Here is a 19,568-nt window from a genome sequence, read left to right as displayed (position 1 = left end):
CGCCACTCACTGGACTACCTCAGTGAGCCAGCGTTAGCGATGGCTTGACGATGTTCTGGAAAACTCTGCAGACTGCTGCCCTCGGTGGGCCCCCATCCATCCTGGCCCCACTTTGTCCTGGGCAGACAAGAGGCTCAGGGCTCATCTGACAAGTCGAGGAGTCGTGACTCTGGCTTAACAACAAACGACGCTTCCTTTCCAGGAAGCCCAGTCACACGGCGAGTTCTGCTGACGATGCAGCTTTCTGGTCAAAGTTTCAAGTTCTGAGTTTGTTCACCAGCAATAGATGGTTTCATTCCTCATCTTGATGCTGTGAGATGACCCAGAATGCAGGCAACCAGAGGCACAGCCATTAGAGTCCAAATTAGCCCATATCTGAAGGAAAAACTACACCACGGAGCAATTTTGCTCATAAACAATTTTTATTTTCGTTCTCGGTATGTGCCCTTAAATATTCCAAAATGTTGGAGTTTCTGATTCTCCAGGGACCAAAGGTAAGGGCACTGTATGGGACACCCAACCCTGGCTCCTGGCTCTCCTCTGAGGAGTTGGTGTGCCAGTGTCAGGGAGAGGGCTGACAGTTACGCCTAGTCCAAGACGGGGAACACAGCGAACAAGGAGTTAGTAACGCAGAGTCAGTCTGTAGAGGGCTTCAAATACACATATTCTATATATATAAACCTGTTATATAGGATTTCAATGTATTGGTATCCTTGTGATCTGCAATTAAAATACAAATGATAAAGATGTTGCACACGGCTGACTCCCCTGCTCAGCCCCCCTCCCACCCCAACATAAATAACTTACAAAGGTCACATGACCCTAAGAGTTTCTGCTGTTGTAAATATTTTGTTTGTAAAATTGTTTCCCCTTCCTCCCCTGCAAACGATCTCTGAGCGCTCGTAACATAGCAGCGTGGAATGGACGGGACTGGGGCAGGGCCCAGAGCTGGTGGGGACAACAGGAATCCCTGCTTCTCAGTGACCGGCCCCAGGTGGCATTGCAGTTCCAGGGACAACAGAGGCTATGCAGGAAGCAGAGAATGGGCAGCGTGGCTCGAGCCTCTCCAGGGAAGAGGCTGGACCACTGAGGAGCCTTGAAGGCATGGAGGTTTTGAAGACAGAGCAGAGCTCCGGCTGTCTTGGCTCAGTATTTACAGTGTCTGGGAAACCCTGTTTCTGAAGATGCCTCTTCTGAGGGTGGCTGGGGAGGACGAACTTAAAAACCAAGCAAAGCCAGCTCTGCAGGCCAAGTCCTGTTATTCACACACACCATTCACGTGGGCACCGGCAGTGATGGGGCTCTGCTCTGACTGTGGCTGGGAGAGCTGGGGAAGGGGAGGCAGGCCCTAGGGGGAGCGCCGGCCCTTCTTCAGCATTAGGTGGCACTGGATGGTCTGGATCCGGTTCTTGGCAGGCACGAACTCTGGCTGTAGCTTCAGTGTTGACTCATACCACACCAGGGCCTTCTCAAACTCCTCCTGTGAGGACAGGAAACACATGTGAGGGGGGCACCACCTGACTACACACACTGTGACCAGTGACAACCCACTAAAGAGAGCTGAGGTGTGGGAGGAGACGGTGGCCTATCCCTAAGGCACAACCACAAAGCAAGCAGTGGCTGTGCCCAAACCAAACAGAAAGCAGAAAACTGGCCTGTATTGGTCTGGAGTGGCAGTGGCTCCTCAGAGCCACCACCACTAAGCGCTGAGGTGTGCCTGGCATGGTGCTAGTGCCTTCCGATGTTCCTGACTTAGGCTCCCAAGCCGCAGGACTGAGGCCTGGCAAATGCTCACTGTGCATCTGCTTTGATTTTTTCTAGCATGCCTGGCAAGACGGGGCTGAACTCGGGCATCTCTTGCCACTGTATAATATTAGAACTTTGTATTTTCCTAAACACTTAAAATGTCTAGAAGTGAGCACCGTTACACTGAGCACAGTTCCACACGGTGAGACCAGGAGGCCTCACTGGCGTTCTCATTCAGTGAGACTCACTTGCTCACTTACTGCAGCAACTTCACATTTACTGGGATAAAAACAGTCTCCAGTTTTAAGAAGTAGAGAAGAAGGTTACACATTTGGCAATGTCAGCCTGGGCAGAGACATAATGTCTCAGAAGTCAGGGACGACCCTCACAGCTCACAGTCCAGAGCCGCTCGCTCTACTATCTGCTAGGAGAGCAGCATGGAGCTGCCCCCTCGCCCTCTCCTTCAAATGAAAGCAGACAGCCTGCTTCCCAAGGTTATGGTTACGACAGGTTTGGTAGAACATTTGGCTTTAAGTTTTGAAATCAAGACTGGGGTTTCAGAGCTCAATGAGAAACTACTTGCTTAGCATGTGTGAGGACTCTGGGTTTGCTCCCCAACATCACACACGGGCACACACGTACACACACACTTGTGAAGTCAGACCTCTTTCTGACTAAATGAGGAAACTGGAGGGTGGCATTATCATTCTCCCTGGTGAAAAGTAGCTGCAAAGCTACTGGATTTCATCAGCGAGTGTTGATTTGCTGGGCACCAAGTCTGCTCCTGCACATGAAAAAGAGCAGCTCTGTCCCAGGGGCTCAGAGGGGAAATCTAGAGGAAGAGACGAACACTCGAGTCGTTTCAAGTGTTTTAGATTACCGGGTTAACGCCACTGTGCTAAAAAACTAATGGTGAAGAACACGGAGTTGTAAATGCTTAGATTATATATAACATGTGCTATTTAAGGAAATGCAACCCATGGGGTCAGAGAGATAGATGCACAGTTAGGAACACTGGCTTCTCTTCCAGAGGGCTGGGTTTGTTTTGTAGCTCCCATCTGATGGCTCACAACTGTCTGTTCCCAAGGATCTGATGCCCTCTACTGATCTTCGAGTGCACTAGGCAAGCACGTGGCACATATACATACATGCAGGCAAAATAGTCATACACATAAAATACAATCTAAAATAAAATTGTAAAAAAAATACAACCCCCCCCCCCCAAAAAAAGAAAAGAACCCAACCCAACCCCTCAAGCCCCTGGATAAACTTTATTTTGATGTAGCTGGTAATTTTGGACATAAAACCTCTGGGAAACTTGAGCACAGTGACATATTCTAACAAAGCTCTGGAGTTACAGTGTCCTCTGTATCAGACCTGAGCTGGCTGACACCCCAGTCTCACCATTGCCACGTAGACATTGCCCAGAGTGAAGTGGTTCACGGCGAAGTGTGGTGCAATCTCCACAGCCATGGTGGCCACTATGACAGCGTCATTCCAGAGCTTGGCGTTGTGCAGGATGTTGGCCAGGCTGATGAGGGGCACATCCTGGGGAAGGAGGAGAGAGGGGAGCTGAGCTTCTCTCCTGACTGTGGACATGAAGAATACTACAGTGATATTCTGTTAATGATCTAATAGATAAAGGCTGCCTGAAGATCAGAGTGCACAGCTCGTCACACTAGGCAGCCAGGCAGTGGGATCACACACCTTCGATCCCAGCGTCACTCTAGTGAGCCATGGAGGCCGGGTAGTGTGGTGCACACCATTAATCCCAGCACTAGAGGATTATACGGTGGGATGAGACAGGAACTCGTTCTCTTTCCGTCTGAAGATTTCATAGAGGAAAGAGCTCTCTAGTGGCTTGGCTGCTTTGCTTTTCTGATCTTCAGTTTGAACCCCAATATCGGCCTCTGGGTTTTTATTATTTGCGCTACAGAATACAGCCCTGCTTCTGGGAGATGACCGAGTATGACAAGGAGGTACACAGAGCCAGGCTGCTGTTTGCTACTGGTCTCGAAACAAAGAGCAAAATAGGAGCTTGCACCAGAAAAAAAACCTAACAAAACCCTGTCACTGAGAAAGCTTTCCATGAAAAGATTTAATATTATTAATAATAATGATAACAATTATTATTAATGCTCTTATATTAATGCTCAGAACAAACAGAAGTGAGCTCTGAGTGACTTCCACGGGAGCGAGCTCTCTGTCACCGCAGACGGTGAATGGGAAGTCTACAGCCAGGCACCTGGGCACAGCCACAGCCTGCGCTGAGCGCTGACACGACTGAGTGCTCCAGAGTGCGCTTGCACGCGCTCTTCTATTGAGCTACAGCCTCGATTCTGTGCAAGGACGAGTATGTCACTTGTAGTAACTGGCAGACGTGCCCACAGGCCAGGTCCAGTCAGCACTTGCTTCTGTGGTGATTGGAAGGAACTTCCCTCTAACTGATGTGGCAGCTTCACACCACAGGCAAGACCAGCAGGTGTGCAGAGGCTCTCTGGCGGGCACAGCACAATGCCTTACTGTCTGCCTTGTCTGCAGCTCACAGTGTGAAGCACAGAAGAACAGAACACTAACCAATTCCCACAGATCTTTTCCCTTTAAACATGCCATCTGAGCATGGCTGTCACACACTGCGCTGGGTCCTATGGAGACATGGACAAACAACAAAAAGGGACACATCTCTGTCCTCAATGGGCAGATAGGAGCAGTGTTCAATGTCTGACCCCAGGTCAGAACGTCAGTGCAAAGCAGACCTGTGCTTGGAACCCAGAGCTGCCCTTGGTGAAGTGGCTCTTCTGCCAGCCTGGGCGCCACCTGACACACACAGGTCTGTACAAGGCAGGGCACCTAGACTACTGAGAGCCGGGAATGTTCATTATCCTCAGCCACACTCTCAGCCCCTGACAACACCAAAAGAGCTACAGCAGCACGCGGTGCACAGAGAAGGAGAAGGGCGTTTACTAATATGCAAAAAGATTGGAAGTGAAGCACTTAGGAGCTGGCCTAACCCACAGGGCATGAGCTAACCCCAGAGAGACTCCCAGCCAGAGGATACCTTGTATAAGGAGTGGCTCTCCAGTACAGGAGAGGTGTGAGATGACAGACCTTCCTTTACACTCCAACTCTGTGAGGTGGGAATAGCCACAGGCCACCGCTCCCACCGCAACCTCTGTGCACCACCTTCTGAGCTGTGGACGCCTAACTGAAACAGCATGAAGCCACTGGCCATCAGAGAGGAGCACACACAGATATTCCCTTCCCCCCTCACTCACCTTCATCTGGTGGGGGGCGTAGTGTAGGGCCTGGCGCAGGCAGTCGATGGCTTTCTTCCCCTGGCCTTTCACTCTCCAGTAGAGGGCTGCCATGCTGGAAAGGACCCACGATGTCTGATTCTGCAAAACACCAGTGGGCTAAGCAGAGTCCCCTGGACCACGCATCCAGTGCTGCCATTGAGTCAGAGGTGCTGGCGCTCAGCTAGCCACTTGGTGTTCTCGTGGATCCTTGAGACAGTTCTACCAGCTGGGATCTACTAAATACAACTTTCTACCAAGGAGAACACTGTGGTTCTGAGAGCTGTGTCCTTGTCCAAGGTCACTGGAGAACAAGCAGAGTGGCACTTGCGTCCCTATGTTGTTCTATTTAACTTCTTTGAACCAATATGCATACTTAAAGAAAAAAGTTAGCTTCCCACCCTCCTCTCTGTAAGTAAACACTACTTTTAGTTTCCTATATAGTTTTTCATCATATCTTTATGCTTTATATAAGCAACTATCGATATGGAATTATACTATCTTTAAAAAACAAGACTTTATATGAATCAGTGTTTGCTTCACTATAGGAAACAGTGTGCCTTGGGGACTTTCTCTGTTGGCCTGAGGAAAGCGTCCTTGCCACCTTGTCAATAGCTGCACAGTGTTTCCTGGTGTGGCTGTCTGTCCTCTCCTTCACAGAACTCTAATTAATGAATACCTCTTCCCAATATTTTATTGCTTTTATTGCCTAAATGGGATTAAAAAAAATCTGCACACAGGTGTGACCTTACCGTGTGAGCATGTGTGTACAGTTCCAGAGGTGGACACGGCACGCAAAGGGATGTACGTTCTCACTCAGTAGATACTACCACGCTGCTGTTCACAGGACTGCAGTGACAGTCTGCCAGAGACATGAGTGCTCCCATCTCCTAGCAGCTGCGCGGCAGAGCCCTAGGGCCCTGTATTGATGGGAGAGGTGAACCCCAGCTTCTGTCTGCACTTCCCACTTAGGAACAGCACTGGCTGCTGTTGCCTATCTGTAGTATTTTAGATTATTATTTTTTTTCAAACCTTCAGTTGTCTCATTCTGCTAATGTTCCTGAGGTCTTTGCCATGTTTTCTGCAAAAAGTACTTCATGTGTTGAGACTTCAAAGACAGGTAACTCAGCATGAAGCCTACCTTTGGAATCCCAGTGCCTCATATGACACAGGTTCTTATTTCTGCAGAATTTGTTTTTTTTTTTTCATTTATCTACAATGACTTCTGGGTTTCTGGCTATAGTTAGGAAGGCTACCTTTACTCCAAGATGATCAAGAAATTTTACTGTGTTTTTCTCCCCAAGAAAAATTTAAATTTCATTTTCACATGGAAATCTTTGATTCATTCAAAATTTAAAAAGACATAAAATGTTTATCTGACTTACTATCTTTCCAGATGGCCACTCAGTTGTTTCAACAGTTTTAAAGGAAAAAGTCACCTCTTCCAATTGCTGCCTCTGCCACACACAGAATCCAATTCATCCATGCGGCGCTATGTACTTCTGTCTCATTCACTGTCTTCACTGGACAGTTAAACGACACTAAGAATTCACTCCAGCGCATGTGCCCTTTATACACATGGGCACTGGAATGGCTGCCTGCTCTAATGCCCTATGCACAAACGTGCAGACTTGCGCAGGAATATTATTTTAAGGCATGTTGCTTTTGTTTATGTTGCATTTGTTGAACCCTGAGAAGCTGTGATTCTTTGCCTGTCTAAAACACCTGATGGTTTAATGAAGAACTGAATGGCCAATAGCAAGGCAGGAGCAAGGACAGGCAGGCTGTCAGGCAGAGAGGATAAACAGAAGGAGAACAAGGAGAGGAGGACTCTTGAGACCAGCCATGCAGCTACCAAGCCAGTCATGGAGTCAGGAGTAAAGAAAGGTGTACAGAAATAGAGAAAGGTAAAAGCCCAGAGACAAAAGACAGTCGGGATAATTTAAGAACAGCTGGCAAGAAACAAGTCAAGCTAAGGCCGGACATTCATAACTAAGAATAAGCCTGTGTGTGTGGTTAATTTGGGAGCTGGGTGGTAGGCCCCAAAAAGAGCTAAAAGAGTAAAACTTTATACAACACAGAGTTTCTGTGATCAAGAGCAGGGATTTGCCAGATGTGCTGGGCGACAGGACAAGCAGATGGTCAAAACCCCAAGAGAAGTCTATACTGTTTCCTACACACTTACTGATTTACAGTTACGGTGGATCAAAAGGGCTCTTTGAGGGTGGTACATGATCTCGTTCTGAGTCTATCATGGCCGTAAAAGGATCTTAGTTTTCATTTCTTGACCATCAGTAGAACTAAGAATTACTTCCTGTTTATCACACACTTCTTCTTCCTGTTTTTTCTCTGCTTTTGGAAGCACTGAGGCTCACGCTGGCCAGGCTCTCTACTACTGAGCTGTGCCCAGTAGTACGTAAATATAGAAATATGTACAAACATAAATATACCAAGAACATTGGCCCCATTTAGGTCTTTTAAAATATCTTTCAATTTTTATCCCTTTCTGTTCATAGGTTCAGCTTCATTTGTTGTTATAACAAATGCTACGAACACATTTTTGCAACAATGGAAACGCAACTTATCTTTATTTACTGCCCTTACATGCAGCCACCGAATAAAAATGCTCCTAAAAACCTGACTGTATATTTTCTGATTACTACATAGGTAGCAGTATTCTTTCTGAGAAACATTGATTTTTACCTAACACACTATTAATTCTTTTTATTTGCTTGTTTCCAGTATGAGGCATGTTCTCCACAGGCTCAAGTATTAAGAGTTCTTGGTCCCCAGTTGTTGGTGCTATTTGGGGAGATGATGCAACCTTGATGGAGGAAGGATACCGCTGGGGGTGGGCTCTGAGCAGAACTGCGACCTACTTCTAGTTCGCCACCTCTCTTCCAGTGTGTGGATGAGGAAGTGACCTTGGGGCTTCCTGCTCCAGAGGCCTGCTGCCACGCCTCCCTGCCTTTAGGACTCTACTTCCTGGAACAGGGCTCACACAACCTTCCTTCTGCAAGGCACTCCTGGTCACAGTGTTGGACCACAGCTGCAGACAGGAACTCAGACACACGCAAGGTTGAGAAGAAGTGTCGGGGTTGGCATACTTTTTTCCCATTAGGAGTTAGCTCCCAAGTCCTGCTGTGCAGACCGTGGTGGTCCCAGACTGCTCATTCTACATTAGTTCACATCAGGACTGTGACTGAATTTTTCAAATGCATTCTACTTTTCAGAATTTTCTCTTTCAGTGTGGTAAATGAAATTCTGAACTTTCCTAAGGTTCTACTCCTTTCTAAATTTCTTGGACAATCCACAATGGTCAATATAAATCTTAAAAATACATTGTTGGATCCAGTCTTTCAATAGTTTGTTTATTATATTGCTGTGTTCATAAGATTAAGTTTTTAATTTAAATTTTATATATAATACATTATATACTACAGTCTTGTTTTCAAGATTACTTTTGACTCAAGGAAGTAACTGGATAAATGTTCTCTTTTCTCTTGCTCCAGAGTCTATTTGTTGGGATTGAAGTATTTACCAAAAGTCTGGTAGAATTCCCCAACCCAACTGTGTCTTATTTCTTGCTGAAAACATATTTTTTAACTTACTGCTCAAGAGTTTTCAGATTTTGTTTTTGTTCTTGAATCAGATTAGATAAATTACAGGATTTTTTTCTTTTTTAGGAATTTAAAGTTAGGTATTTTCAAATTGATTGATATAAAGATGTAAGTATGCCTTTATTTATTGATTGATTATTTAATGTGTGTGTGTGTGTGGGTGTGTGTAGTGTAAGTGTGGCATAAATGTTTATGTAAGTACATGTATACACACCTGTGCACCAAGGCCAGGTGTTCTGAGGCATTATTTTCAACCTTATTCCCTTGAGAAAGTTCTCTCACAGAACCTGAAGCTAGGGCGGCAGGTAATCTGCCTCAGCAATTCTGCCTCTGTCCCCACAGCACGTAGATTATAGGTGGGCTTGGCCACAACTGGCTGGGGATTTGAACTCGGGTCCTCACGTTTGTGCCACAAATGCTCTTTCCACTGAGCCACCTTCCCAGTTCCAGCTTTTAAAAACCTCTTTAATCAAACACAGCTGCAGTTTTATTTTCTCTTTCCTCCTGATATTAGTTACTTATAATTTTTAGAATTAATTTTGTAAGAAGTTTTTCTAAATGTTAACAAAATCCAAGTTGTACAGTGTTGACTGTACTACATTCTTAGATGAGTTCATTCTTTGTTCTCACTTGCACTGATGTCTGCATCTAATAATAGAATATACACAACTAAGATATAAACAAACTCATAATTATAGATGGATGCTTAGTTTGCTTCTTGGTAATTCATTAAAAAATTATTGAAGCTAGAGAAAACACGAACAATACTATCAATCAATGTATGCCAGCATTTCTAGATTAGTCTGCCTAACAACAGATGCTGTTTCTTTCTAGTGTATGAAATATTTCCCAAGGCCATCTTCTAGACCATAAAATAATCTGAGTACATTTACATGTCTGTTTACTACTACACAATAAACACCATGTGCATGGACCTGGAAGATGCTCATCTATTTGAAAACCAGGTACCACCTTTAAATTAGTAAAAAAAAAGAAACCACAGGAAGCTGTAAATCAACTTAAACAATCACATTGTGATAAGTGAAATTTCCTCTAAATTTAATGAGACTACTTAGCTTTAGAACAAAGGGAAAAATCCACATTACAAACTTCCAATTTAATTTTAATTAAGTAGGAGAAATTATAAAGGGCAGGTGGTCATGGAAGCAGGGGTCAGGAGAGGTAGCTCAACAGTCAAGGGTGCTGGCTGCACGACATGAGGCCTGGAGTTTGGATCCCTGCAGCTGTGTACATATATAACTCTAGTTCCAAGGCAGGCGGAGACAGGACACTTAGGGAGGGGAGCTACTAGGGTTGTTCATCTCCAGACTAGGTAAGAAAATGTGAGCCCCAGGCTCAGGGAGGGACCCTGAAAGGAACAGGTGGAGGACAGAGGAGGATACCTGACGCCTTCTTTGAATTCTTTATACACACACACACACACACACACACACACACAGAGATATGTGTGTGTCCCTGTGCATATATGCAAAAATACAGGTAGTAAGTAAGCTGATTTTTAAGAGGAAACAGAAGAAAAACTAAAACAACCTCAATGCATATTAAACCGTGGCTAAGATGGATAAAATGTACACACTTCTATGTAGTCTGAGCAGGAAAAAAAGAAGACAAAGCATTACAGGATTAAGAGTGGGTAGACATTACTACAGATCCTACAGATATTCAAATGGTGGCAAATCAATAAATCAGTCCAATCATTTACACGAAAAGTATGAATTCTTTCACAGATACAACTACCAAAGATCACTGAAGAAGAGATCACCATGGTTATTTAAAACACTGAATTAGTTTACCCCCTTAGAAAGAAAACTCCTGTCCTGAGAGAACTGTAACGAACGTTTAAGAAAAAAATATCAATTCTCCAAGAACTGTCTCAGAAAACTGAGGTGGGAAGAATACTTCTCCACTCTACACACGGTCATTATTATCCAGACTCTAAACTTAACTTGCATTATAATACAAGAACTGCTGTGAGACAAATGAAGCTTTCTTCCTCCTCTTCCTCCCTCTCCTCTGTAGCTCAAGCTGGCCTTGAACTTAGCCCCCAGCATGCCAACCTTTCCTTCTGTGACTTGTTTGCCACAGATATTTGGTCAGTGCCAATAGGCTAACTCCAGGGTTTCAAGTTTGTTATTTCTTTTAAAATAAGTAATCATGATTTATAGGTTATGTCTGTATTTGTAACTTTGTCATCTTCTTAGCAAATCTTGTGTTGGTGTCTATTACACAGAGAAGTTCCTGAGGGACTCTTGGATGTGAACTTTTCTTAGCTCTCTATCTTTAAATGTCTTTTTCCCTCCCCCACCGAAGGTCATATAATTCTAGGGGGTCTGTGTCCTTTCGAAACTGCCATTTGATGGTGTTATCAAACAGGCTGTCATTTCAGTCACCGTCCTCTGTAGATGATCTGTCCTTCCCCAGTCTCCATGATGTCAGAAGTCCTTCAGTTTTCCTTCACTGCTTTATCTTGAGCACTGAGAAGTGATGCAGTAACTAAGCCCTCAGTAAATATCTGCTCAATGAGTAAATGAATGAACGGCTGCTTTGATATTTATTAAGCTGTTTACCTCAAGGCCAAAGCCTAATTCCATAATCTGCACCATGGTCACCTTGCTCTGTTGTGAGCAGGCTTCTTGTTACATTCTGCAAATGTGCGCTTGAAAACTGAAGGGTCGGTGGGGCAAGGGAAGTTGTTCTCCCTGTTCGAAAGTAATGCTGCTCAGACTCATACCAGCAACAGCGCACAGGGCTGCCCACCTCCTCCCCCTCCTCCCCGCTCCCCCAACTGCTCCCCTAGAACTAGCCTCACTGGTCATCAGCAGCTAGATTGTGTTAGAAACAGGGCTCCAACCCTTCAGAATGCCTCCCGCAGATCTTTAAGCTAGGAGAGGCCCAGCGCTCGCCTTCTCCCACCTCTGGGCTGGGAGGACTCCCTACAGCTGTTACTCCTGATTGACCTCAGTATTTCCTGTTCCCCTTTGACCTTCCACAACAACACAATCGATTTTCTAAACTAAGTTTGCTCTTCTGAAACACGTGGTGCCTTTTCTGTCTCCCTGATGGCGCCCTGATTGAACAAACGCTTTAAGGTCATCTTGGTCTGTGCTGTTGGCAGCTTCCGTACACTGTACCCAGGTGTGGGTCTCCGTACTTACCCAGTTTGGGACACATCACATGTCCTGTCTACCGACTGACTGATCTCCCTGTCTCTTTATTTAATGCTCTTGCTTTTAAGTCCACTGTTTTATGTGGACTTATGTGTTTTATGTGCAAAGTCACCAGTGTGCTGGTGAGGAGGAGCACAGTGGATAGAGGCCTGACTTGAGAAGAAGGGCAGCAGGTCCTGGGATCCACGAACTCTCTGGACAGAGGAGCCAGGTCATTTCTTACATAAAGCTTCTAAGTCACTCTTTAGGTTCTTCTAACATATCCACTCACTGTGTGACTAAAATCCTTAAATAATTACATTTTTAACTTGAGGTGTTCCACTTACAGCTGGCACACACATGTAACCCCGGCACCGGGGAAGTGAAGGTGGGAATTCAGGAGTTCAAGATCACCTTCAGCTATGCAGTGAGTCTGAGGCAACCCTGGGCTACACTGGGTTTGGTTTCAAAAATACCACTCTCCAAACCCTTCCTCCTAATTAGCCTGTGTTCACTTCTTTCTCATTTCATTTGATCTTCACTGTTGCTATTAAACTGTTTTTCCTTTACTTTATCATGTTTAAATATCATGTTTAAAATACATTATAATGGGTGATTAGGAAGTGCAGCCATGGGCCAGAAAGATGGACAGCGGGTAAAGGCACTTGCTGCTAAGTTTGACCACCTGAGTTTGGTCTCTGGAACCCACATGATAGAAGAAAAACAACCACCAAGTTGTCAGCTAATCCCTGCATGTGCATACATTAGTTACAATTACAATTTTGTAATTAAAAAAATACAGGGCACACATGCAATAAGAAAGCAGTGTGACACCCCCTTGTGTTCATTACCAGCTTTGCAGATCAGTCCATTTCCATCTTGTCTGCACCCTCAATTACATTAAACTGAAGCAAATCCCAGTCTTTACGTAGTTGTGCCAATAAATTTTTCAGAGTACTGCTGAGCTAAAAACTCATATTAAAGCCCATGATTAATAGATTATGTCTAAAATACTGCAACTTATTCTGTAATACTATTAATTATTTAGTTGGCATATTTCCCCCAATTGGATTATGAAAGTTCTGTTTTGCTTTTACAGGTCGAATAATAATTTAAGTGAGGTCCATACACTGCAATTGGTTGGCACATTCCTTATGCCTCATTCAGTCTCTGGAGTCTACCTAGTTCTTTCCTCAGCAATTATTTCTGTGAAGAAGCAGGGCTACACAATATGTAGCCATCCCTGAACTCTTGCATGCGTCCCAATAACTCCGCCCAGCATGCTCTTCTGTCCCCAACATTGTCTGTCAACAGCTACTAGGGACTGGATTGGACTCAGATTTTACTTCGTAGGGAGAGTGAGGGCAGGATTATTTTTAAATAGTGATGTGAGCTTTCAACATGTCACATACAGTGTCACTATCTGTTTATGAAGCCACTGGTCCCCACTGGCTGCCATATACTTGTGAGCATGGCAACACCCATTAACACACCAGGGATATCATTCCTAGTGTTCTAGTTAGAATATCCTATATAGTTTCCACATCAATTATTTGTTATATCAAGATACAGTGAATTTAGTAGGAAAAATGCATGTGATTTTCTATTTTCATTTTCAATAAAAAGCTGTTCTCATGCACCCTAGATAAAAATTACTACAGCAGATTTATTAGTTTAAATACAAGTGATAGTTGAAATCACCGTGGTCACTAACGTTGTCACTCAACTTACCCATTTCTTAGACAATGGGAGCTTATTTACACTGGCTCTGAGTTCTTCTGACATGACCTAGTTCCTGTCTTTGGGAGATTCCTTGTCAGACTTGGTAGAAGCTATTTCCAGGGGCTGGAGAGATGCTCAGTAGTCAACAGCATGTACTACACTTGCAGAGGATCTGAGTTCTGTTCCCAGCACCCACAGGGCAGCTCACAGCCACCTGTAACTTTAGTTGCAGGGGATCCTAAGGCCTCTCTGGCCTCTATGGGTACCTGCATTCACATGGAGTACAGATTCACTCAGGAATCCATACGTACACATAGGATAAATGAATCTTTTTAAGAAAGCAATTTGTCCAAGGAATACACTCCCTGCAGTGTAGTAGGAGCCTGGACACCACAGTTGAGACCTCAGCACAGGCCAGGCACTGCTGCAGCCTCCAGTGTCAGCAATGCTTATTTTACAAATGATATAATGTAGCAGAAGCCTCACTTACATTTCCAATTCAGAACATTTAGCAGTCCTTTTCATATAAAACCTCTGTTATTAATGATTATAAGACCCAAATCTGTAAGAGCATCAGAAGAAGCAGAGGACAGCTCTTGACATTGGCAATAACTGCTATAGAGTGAGAACTTCAAAGCACAGGTGACGGGGGAAGCCAGATGCCTGAGATTCTGCCGAACTCAACTGTTTCTGTTGGGTTGCCGGTTGCCCAGATGGCATGGACTCCGCACCTGTGAAATGGAGCACATGGAGAGAGAACTCCCCTGTACCATTGCACAAGGTCCAACAGGATCACGTGGCAACCTAGTACATGATGCGGGTGGCGGCAACAGCGTGGTGCAAGCGTGGTGGCACAGAGGGGCCTGCGCTGAGGCATCTGAGCACTGTGTGGAAAGCTCAGCTGAGTGTTGAGGGTCTGATGATGCTTATTGATCTGAACCTAGAGTGGAGTCTAATTAATGTCATCTGTTGGCAGTTGGTGATAATTAATGGCAATGCAAACTCAATAATTCCCCAAGGAGATAATTACTGATGGGCACCTGAAGAATACTAATGGGTAAGAACTATCCTAGAAGTTGAAGGCAAGAGAACACAGAGGTCTTTGTTATGCCTTGTTATGGTCATCAGGAAGAAAGCGCACCACACCTGCGGTTCTCTCAGCCCCGTGCTAAGGTACTGGCTTCTGGTTGGGGTCCTTAGACCAGTAGTATTATCTGAGAATACAGTAGCAACAAAAATCCCAAGCATGACCCCAGACTTATGGAATATCGAGGAGGGCCACATGGATCCATCATTATGTTTTAACAAGATTATGACTCTGGTGTACCCTGAAGTCTGAGTACTACAGAAGGCTACCAATTCAGAGCTCAGGACTTTAGTCTGTGAACCTACAATGAAAGCAATGTTGGATTAATGTTTTAGTTCTTCATCCATGAAAACCTAATAACGGGTGGTAACAGGCAGCAGAGCTTATAGTGAAAATGACTCTGGTTGGTGAACTGTACCTGGATTGGGTAACTATATTAAAATATGAAAACCCCTTAAATGGGACTTGAGACCTAAGTTACAATGGATCACGTGATTTGTTTGTTCTTTTGGACCTTGGTAGAGAAGGGAACAGGTAGAAGATGCTCTTCTGTGCAGCTCACTGCCTTTCCTGTACCACACCCTTCTGGTGAGGCCACGAAGCCACCCAAGCTATGTGAAAGAAGTGTTGAACTGGACTGAGCAGTTTAGGCCGTCAATAGACATAACTGTCTGTCGCCTGTGCACTCCTGTAGCCATGAGATAAATGACTTCAGAGGGGTTGTCTACTCATTCATTTAGCTTTATTTCTGTTCATACCCAGTACTGATGTGATCAGGTGCTCTCTGCTGCTTCCTGCATATCTGAGCTTTCACCTTTGACCGTTTATTTCCCTTTGGCCTGAAAAGACCCTGCTAGAGACTTTTAGTTGGAGTCTGCAGGCAACATACATCCTTCCATCTTTGATAGTCTAGACATCTTTGGGTGGTTTATCTAAACTTTTTTTATTTTTAAAGAATCAAAATTTCCTTCATAATTCACATAGAAATATGAATCTTAGTGTAATGTTCAGCCTTGATAATTCCTTAAATACCCAACAATCCAGAAAGTGCGTCCATGCTGCTTCCTTTCTACACTGTCCCCAGGAAGCAGCCTAGCTTCTATTATGACAGCCACGATAAACCTAGTTTGTGATGTGTCTAGAATCCCACAGAGCTGGAACCACACATTATGAACTGTCCCAAACCCTGTGTGTGTGTGTGTGTGTGTGTGTGTGTGTGTGTGTGTAAGAGAGAGAGAGAGAGAGAGAGAGAGAGAGTGAGAGTGAGAGAGAGAGAGAGAGAGAGAGAGTTCAAGTGGGCGGTATATGTACATTCAAGGAGGAGATACACACGTTATGTGCACGGAGACCAGAGGTTAACTGGTGTCATTCCTCAGGTACCAGCCTTGTTTATCTAAGACAGTTTCTCTACATGGATCTCATCAAGCAGGTTATCAGGCGGCCTATGAGTCCCGTGGAGCTCATCTCTGCCCTTCCCCCACCCCTGCCCCAGCACTGGATTACAAACGTGCTGCCACGCCTGGCTTTTTAAATGTAAGTTCTGGGGACCAAACTCATGTCTCATGCTTTCATGGTGTGATGGCTGATGACTGGCTCTAGAACCAACTAAAATGCTAACCTCTGACCACTTTTGCAAAGAACTTTCTTGATTAGATTATTTGAAGTAGGAAGAACTATGCCAAATGAGGGCAAGCACCTTCTGTTGGCAGCCCACATAAACATGAACATAGAAGAAGAAAACTGCTTTTTCCCTGCTTTCCTCCAGTCTTGCTGGCATGCCCATCTATCCTACTGCGGCAGCATTTCTTTAGACATTAGGAACAGCGCCTCTGGGCTTCTAATATAGACTAATGACCAGCAGCTCTCCAGAAACCCTGCAGGTCCTAGTGCTAGATAGGGATTTCTGAGACATTCAGGCTTGTGAACAGAGCATGTCTCTGGGAATGTAGGAAACAGCAGAGTTGGACTACCTCAGTCATATCCTGAAAGCCAATCTAAAAGATTCCCCTTTAATCCCCCCCCCCATACAGAGGCACAGATTCTATTAATTCTGTTCCTCTAGAGAACCCTAACTAATATGGATGGCAAACACTTTACCAAATGAGCTATTCCCCCACCCTCAACTTCTTTTATTAGCATACTTTTGAGTTTTGGGGACGCCGGCTCTGTTGTGCTGAATAGTATCTAGTCACAAATACACCAGCGTCTGTTGCCCATTTCCCCCACTGTTCCGATTTTGTTGGTGGATGTGGTTAAAGCTTCCGTGCACATTCTTAATAAGTACTTCTGTGGATATATGTTTTCATGTCTCTTTGATAAATGTATAGCAGTAAGACTACTGAGCCACGGAGATTTAAGTTATAACAAGCTGCCACCCTGCTGACAAAATGATTACGTCACTGGCAGCTGGCTACACCCTTTCCAACATTTGCCATTCATCTTTTTCCTTTTAAACCTACATTTATAAGTGTGATTTCTTTGGGTTTTGGTTTGCATTTGTGTTCTTTATAACTGCTGAGTTCAGTCCTGTGCCAGATACATGAGCTGTGAGTATCTGGCTCTATACTGTGGCTTGCCTCTTTTCTGAAATATCTATTGATGAAGTCTGGCTTTTCAGTTTCTTCCTGTGCAGTTCATGCTTTTGTGTTTGGAACATCTTCACTCTCCTACTCTAAGGACCTCAGGATTACCTATGTTATCCGGATAGTTGTACTGTTTCAGCTTTTTTTTTTTTTTTTTTTGCAGTTTTTGTGGTTTTATTTAAACACAAATAAAACACGCATGCAAGCCATCTACTCATTCTCTTCACTGCGTAGCCTGGCGTTGGGATTGGTGACTCTGATGGCCAGCTGTCAGCTGTGCTGCTCTTTCTACGATGGCTTTTCGGTTCTTGGAAGAAACATTGTGAGCAATTTCAGCACAGTAAGATTTGTTGCACATCAGCAGCACCTCCAGCTCCTTGACGTTGTGGACCAGAAACTTCCGGAAGCCGCTAGGCAGCATGTGCTTGGTTTTCTTGTTGCTCCCGTAAACAATGTTGGGCATCAGAATCTGGCCCTTGAATCTTCTCCGCACCCTGTTGTCAATACCTCTGGGTTTTCGCCAGTTTCGCTTAATCTTGACGTATCGATCTGACTGGTGCCGGATGAACTTCTTGGTCCTCTTTTTGACGATCTTCGGCTTCACCAGAGGTCGGAGGGCAGCCATGATGCCGCAAAGGAGATGGCAGCCACCTCACAGGTAGCGCCGAGGAAGAAGCCTGTTTCAGCTTTGAGAGTTACATTCATAACTCATCTCGAGTTGCCCTCTAGGGACTACATGAAGTACAGTGGCTCCCCTTTACTTTAATAGTCATCTATTCACAACACTCTTTCACACTGAGTACTATGGTCATCTGTGGCCTTTTATTTCTGCTTTGTGCCTCCATTTACCCATCTTTGCTCACCCTGCACACACTGAAGAGCCTTCGCTGTGTGAGGTATCTGCAGGGGATGGAAGTCTAGGGTTTTCCTTCAGTAGCTGCGATTCCTTTGCATTCCAGTGTGACTTTCCTGTGAAGTTGGCTGTAGTTCATTTGAAAGTGACACCCTTTTCTCTGTCTTCTAAGATTTTATTTAGTCTTTTGTCCATAGTCATTACGATGATAACATAACAAACAATTCTTTGTGCCGCAGACTTTCTTGATTCTATGGAATAATATCCTTCATCATTGTTAGGAAATGCTTAGCTCTTACTTCTTTCTCGAATGTTGCTTCTGCGCTGTCCTCTCTTTTTCCTGGATTATGCTGCACTCCTTGCTGTTGTTTGTTCTTTTCCTGGATGTGTCTCTTGTCTTTTAAGTCCTTATGTGAACTCCCTTTAAATTCCTTCACCTCTTTATTCTTCAGGTTGAATATTTTCTAATAACCCATCTTAATGTGACTCATTTTCACTCCTACAACTAATCTCATGTTCCACTGTCTCTTCTGACTTCCTAAAATTTATGATGATCATCATTTCTAAGTGTACAGTTTGGCAGTGCTAAAGCACTCACACTGTGCACAATCAATCTTCAGGACTGTTTCATTTGCACACTCAAACTGCGCTAAGCAGCAGCTCCTTCCCCCGGGTCTCTGGCAGGCAACCATCACTGTCTGCTATATGAGTGTGAGTGTTTTGATACTTAAGTGGAAACATTCTGGATTTGACTTTTTATAACAGGCTTAGGTAGCAAAACTTCTTGAGATTTACATACGTCATAGAATGTGGCAGAAATTCCTTCCTTTTTAACGGCTGAGTCATTGTATTTATATCCATTTCCTTTGTCCACTCATCTTTAGACGAGCATTTATACTAACCCTACTTTGGCTACATAGACGAGAACAGTCAAACACGACTGCACCAGTATCTCCTTGAAATGACATTTTCAGTTGCTTTGAATATGTATCAAGAAGTGAAGTTGCTGATTCTGTGGGCACGTCTATCTTTAAGAACACCTATGATTCTCCCCTCCCCCTCCACAGCAACAGCAAGATTTTATGTTCATACCAACTTCATTTTTTACAATTCTTCTTCATCCTTATTAACATTTCATTTTATCATTTTCCCTAAAGGATGTGAGGCCACTTCTATTGTGGAATATTAGTTTAAGATGTGTTGCATTTGTTTGTGCTTTGGAATATCTGATGCAAAAATTGTTGCATTTTTATGTTGCATTTATTTAATTCTGTAAAGCTGTGTTACTTTGCCTGATTAAAACATGATTGGTCTAATAAAGAGCTGAACAGCCAATATCTAGGTAGGAGAGGGACAGGCAGGGCTGCCAGGCAGACAGAATAAATAGAAGGAGGACTCTAGACTCAAAAGAACAGGGAGAAGATAGAAAAGGAGAGGAGGATGCCAGGAGCCAGCTACCAGCCACCCAGCCACCAGCCACCCACGGAGTAAGAAGGAA

The 19,568-nt window shown here is 44.3% G+C and overlaps 1 protein-coding gene and 1 pseudogene across 2 annotated transcripts in view; both read right to left on the bottom strand.

Annotated features, from left to right (window-relative positions):
- Positions 1-403: 403 nt before the first annotated feature.
- Ttc17 (tetratricopeptide repeat domain 17) overlaps positions 404-19,568 on the bottom strand; it is a 112,706-nt gene continuing 93,541 nt past the window's right edge. For both annotated transcript variants that reach the window (XM_048443584.3, XM_048443583.3), the window contains 3 exons: positions 5,022-5,141; positions 3,151-3,294; positions 404-1,480 (listed from right to left, as the gene is read on the bottom strand). In XM_048443584.3, the coding sequence (XP_048299541.3) occupies positions 1,349-1,480; positions 3,151-3,294; positions 5,022-5,141 (396 nt within the window). In that variant the 3' untranslated portion in view covers positions 404-1,348. The remainder of the gene's footprint in view (positions 1,481-3,150; positions 3,295-5,021; positions 5,142-19,568) is intronic.
- Positions 17,428-17,912, bottom strand: LOC148120714 (large ribosomal subunit protein eL32 pseudogene; annotated as a pseudogene).

The sequence above is a fragment of the Myodes glareolus genome, chromosome 10 (genome assembly GCF_982192425.1).
Source record: "Myodes glareolus chromosome 10, mMyoGla1.1, whole genome shotgun sequence".
NCBI lineage: Eukaryota > Metazoa > Chordata > Mammalia > Rodentia > Cricetidae > Myodes > Myodes glareolus.
This window is presented reverse-complemented; position numbering and strand designations above follow the sequence as displayed.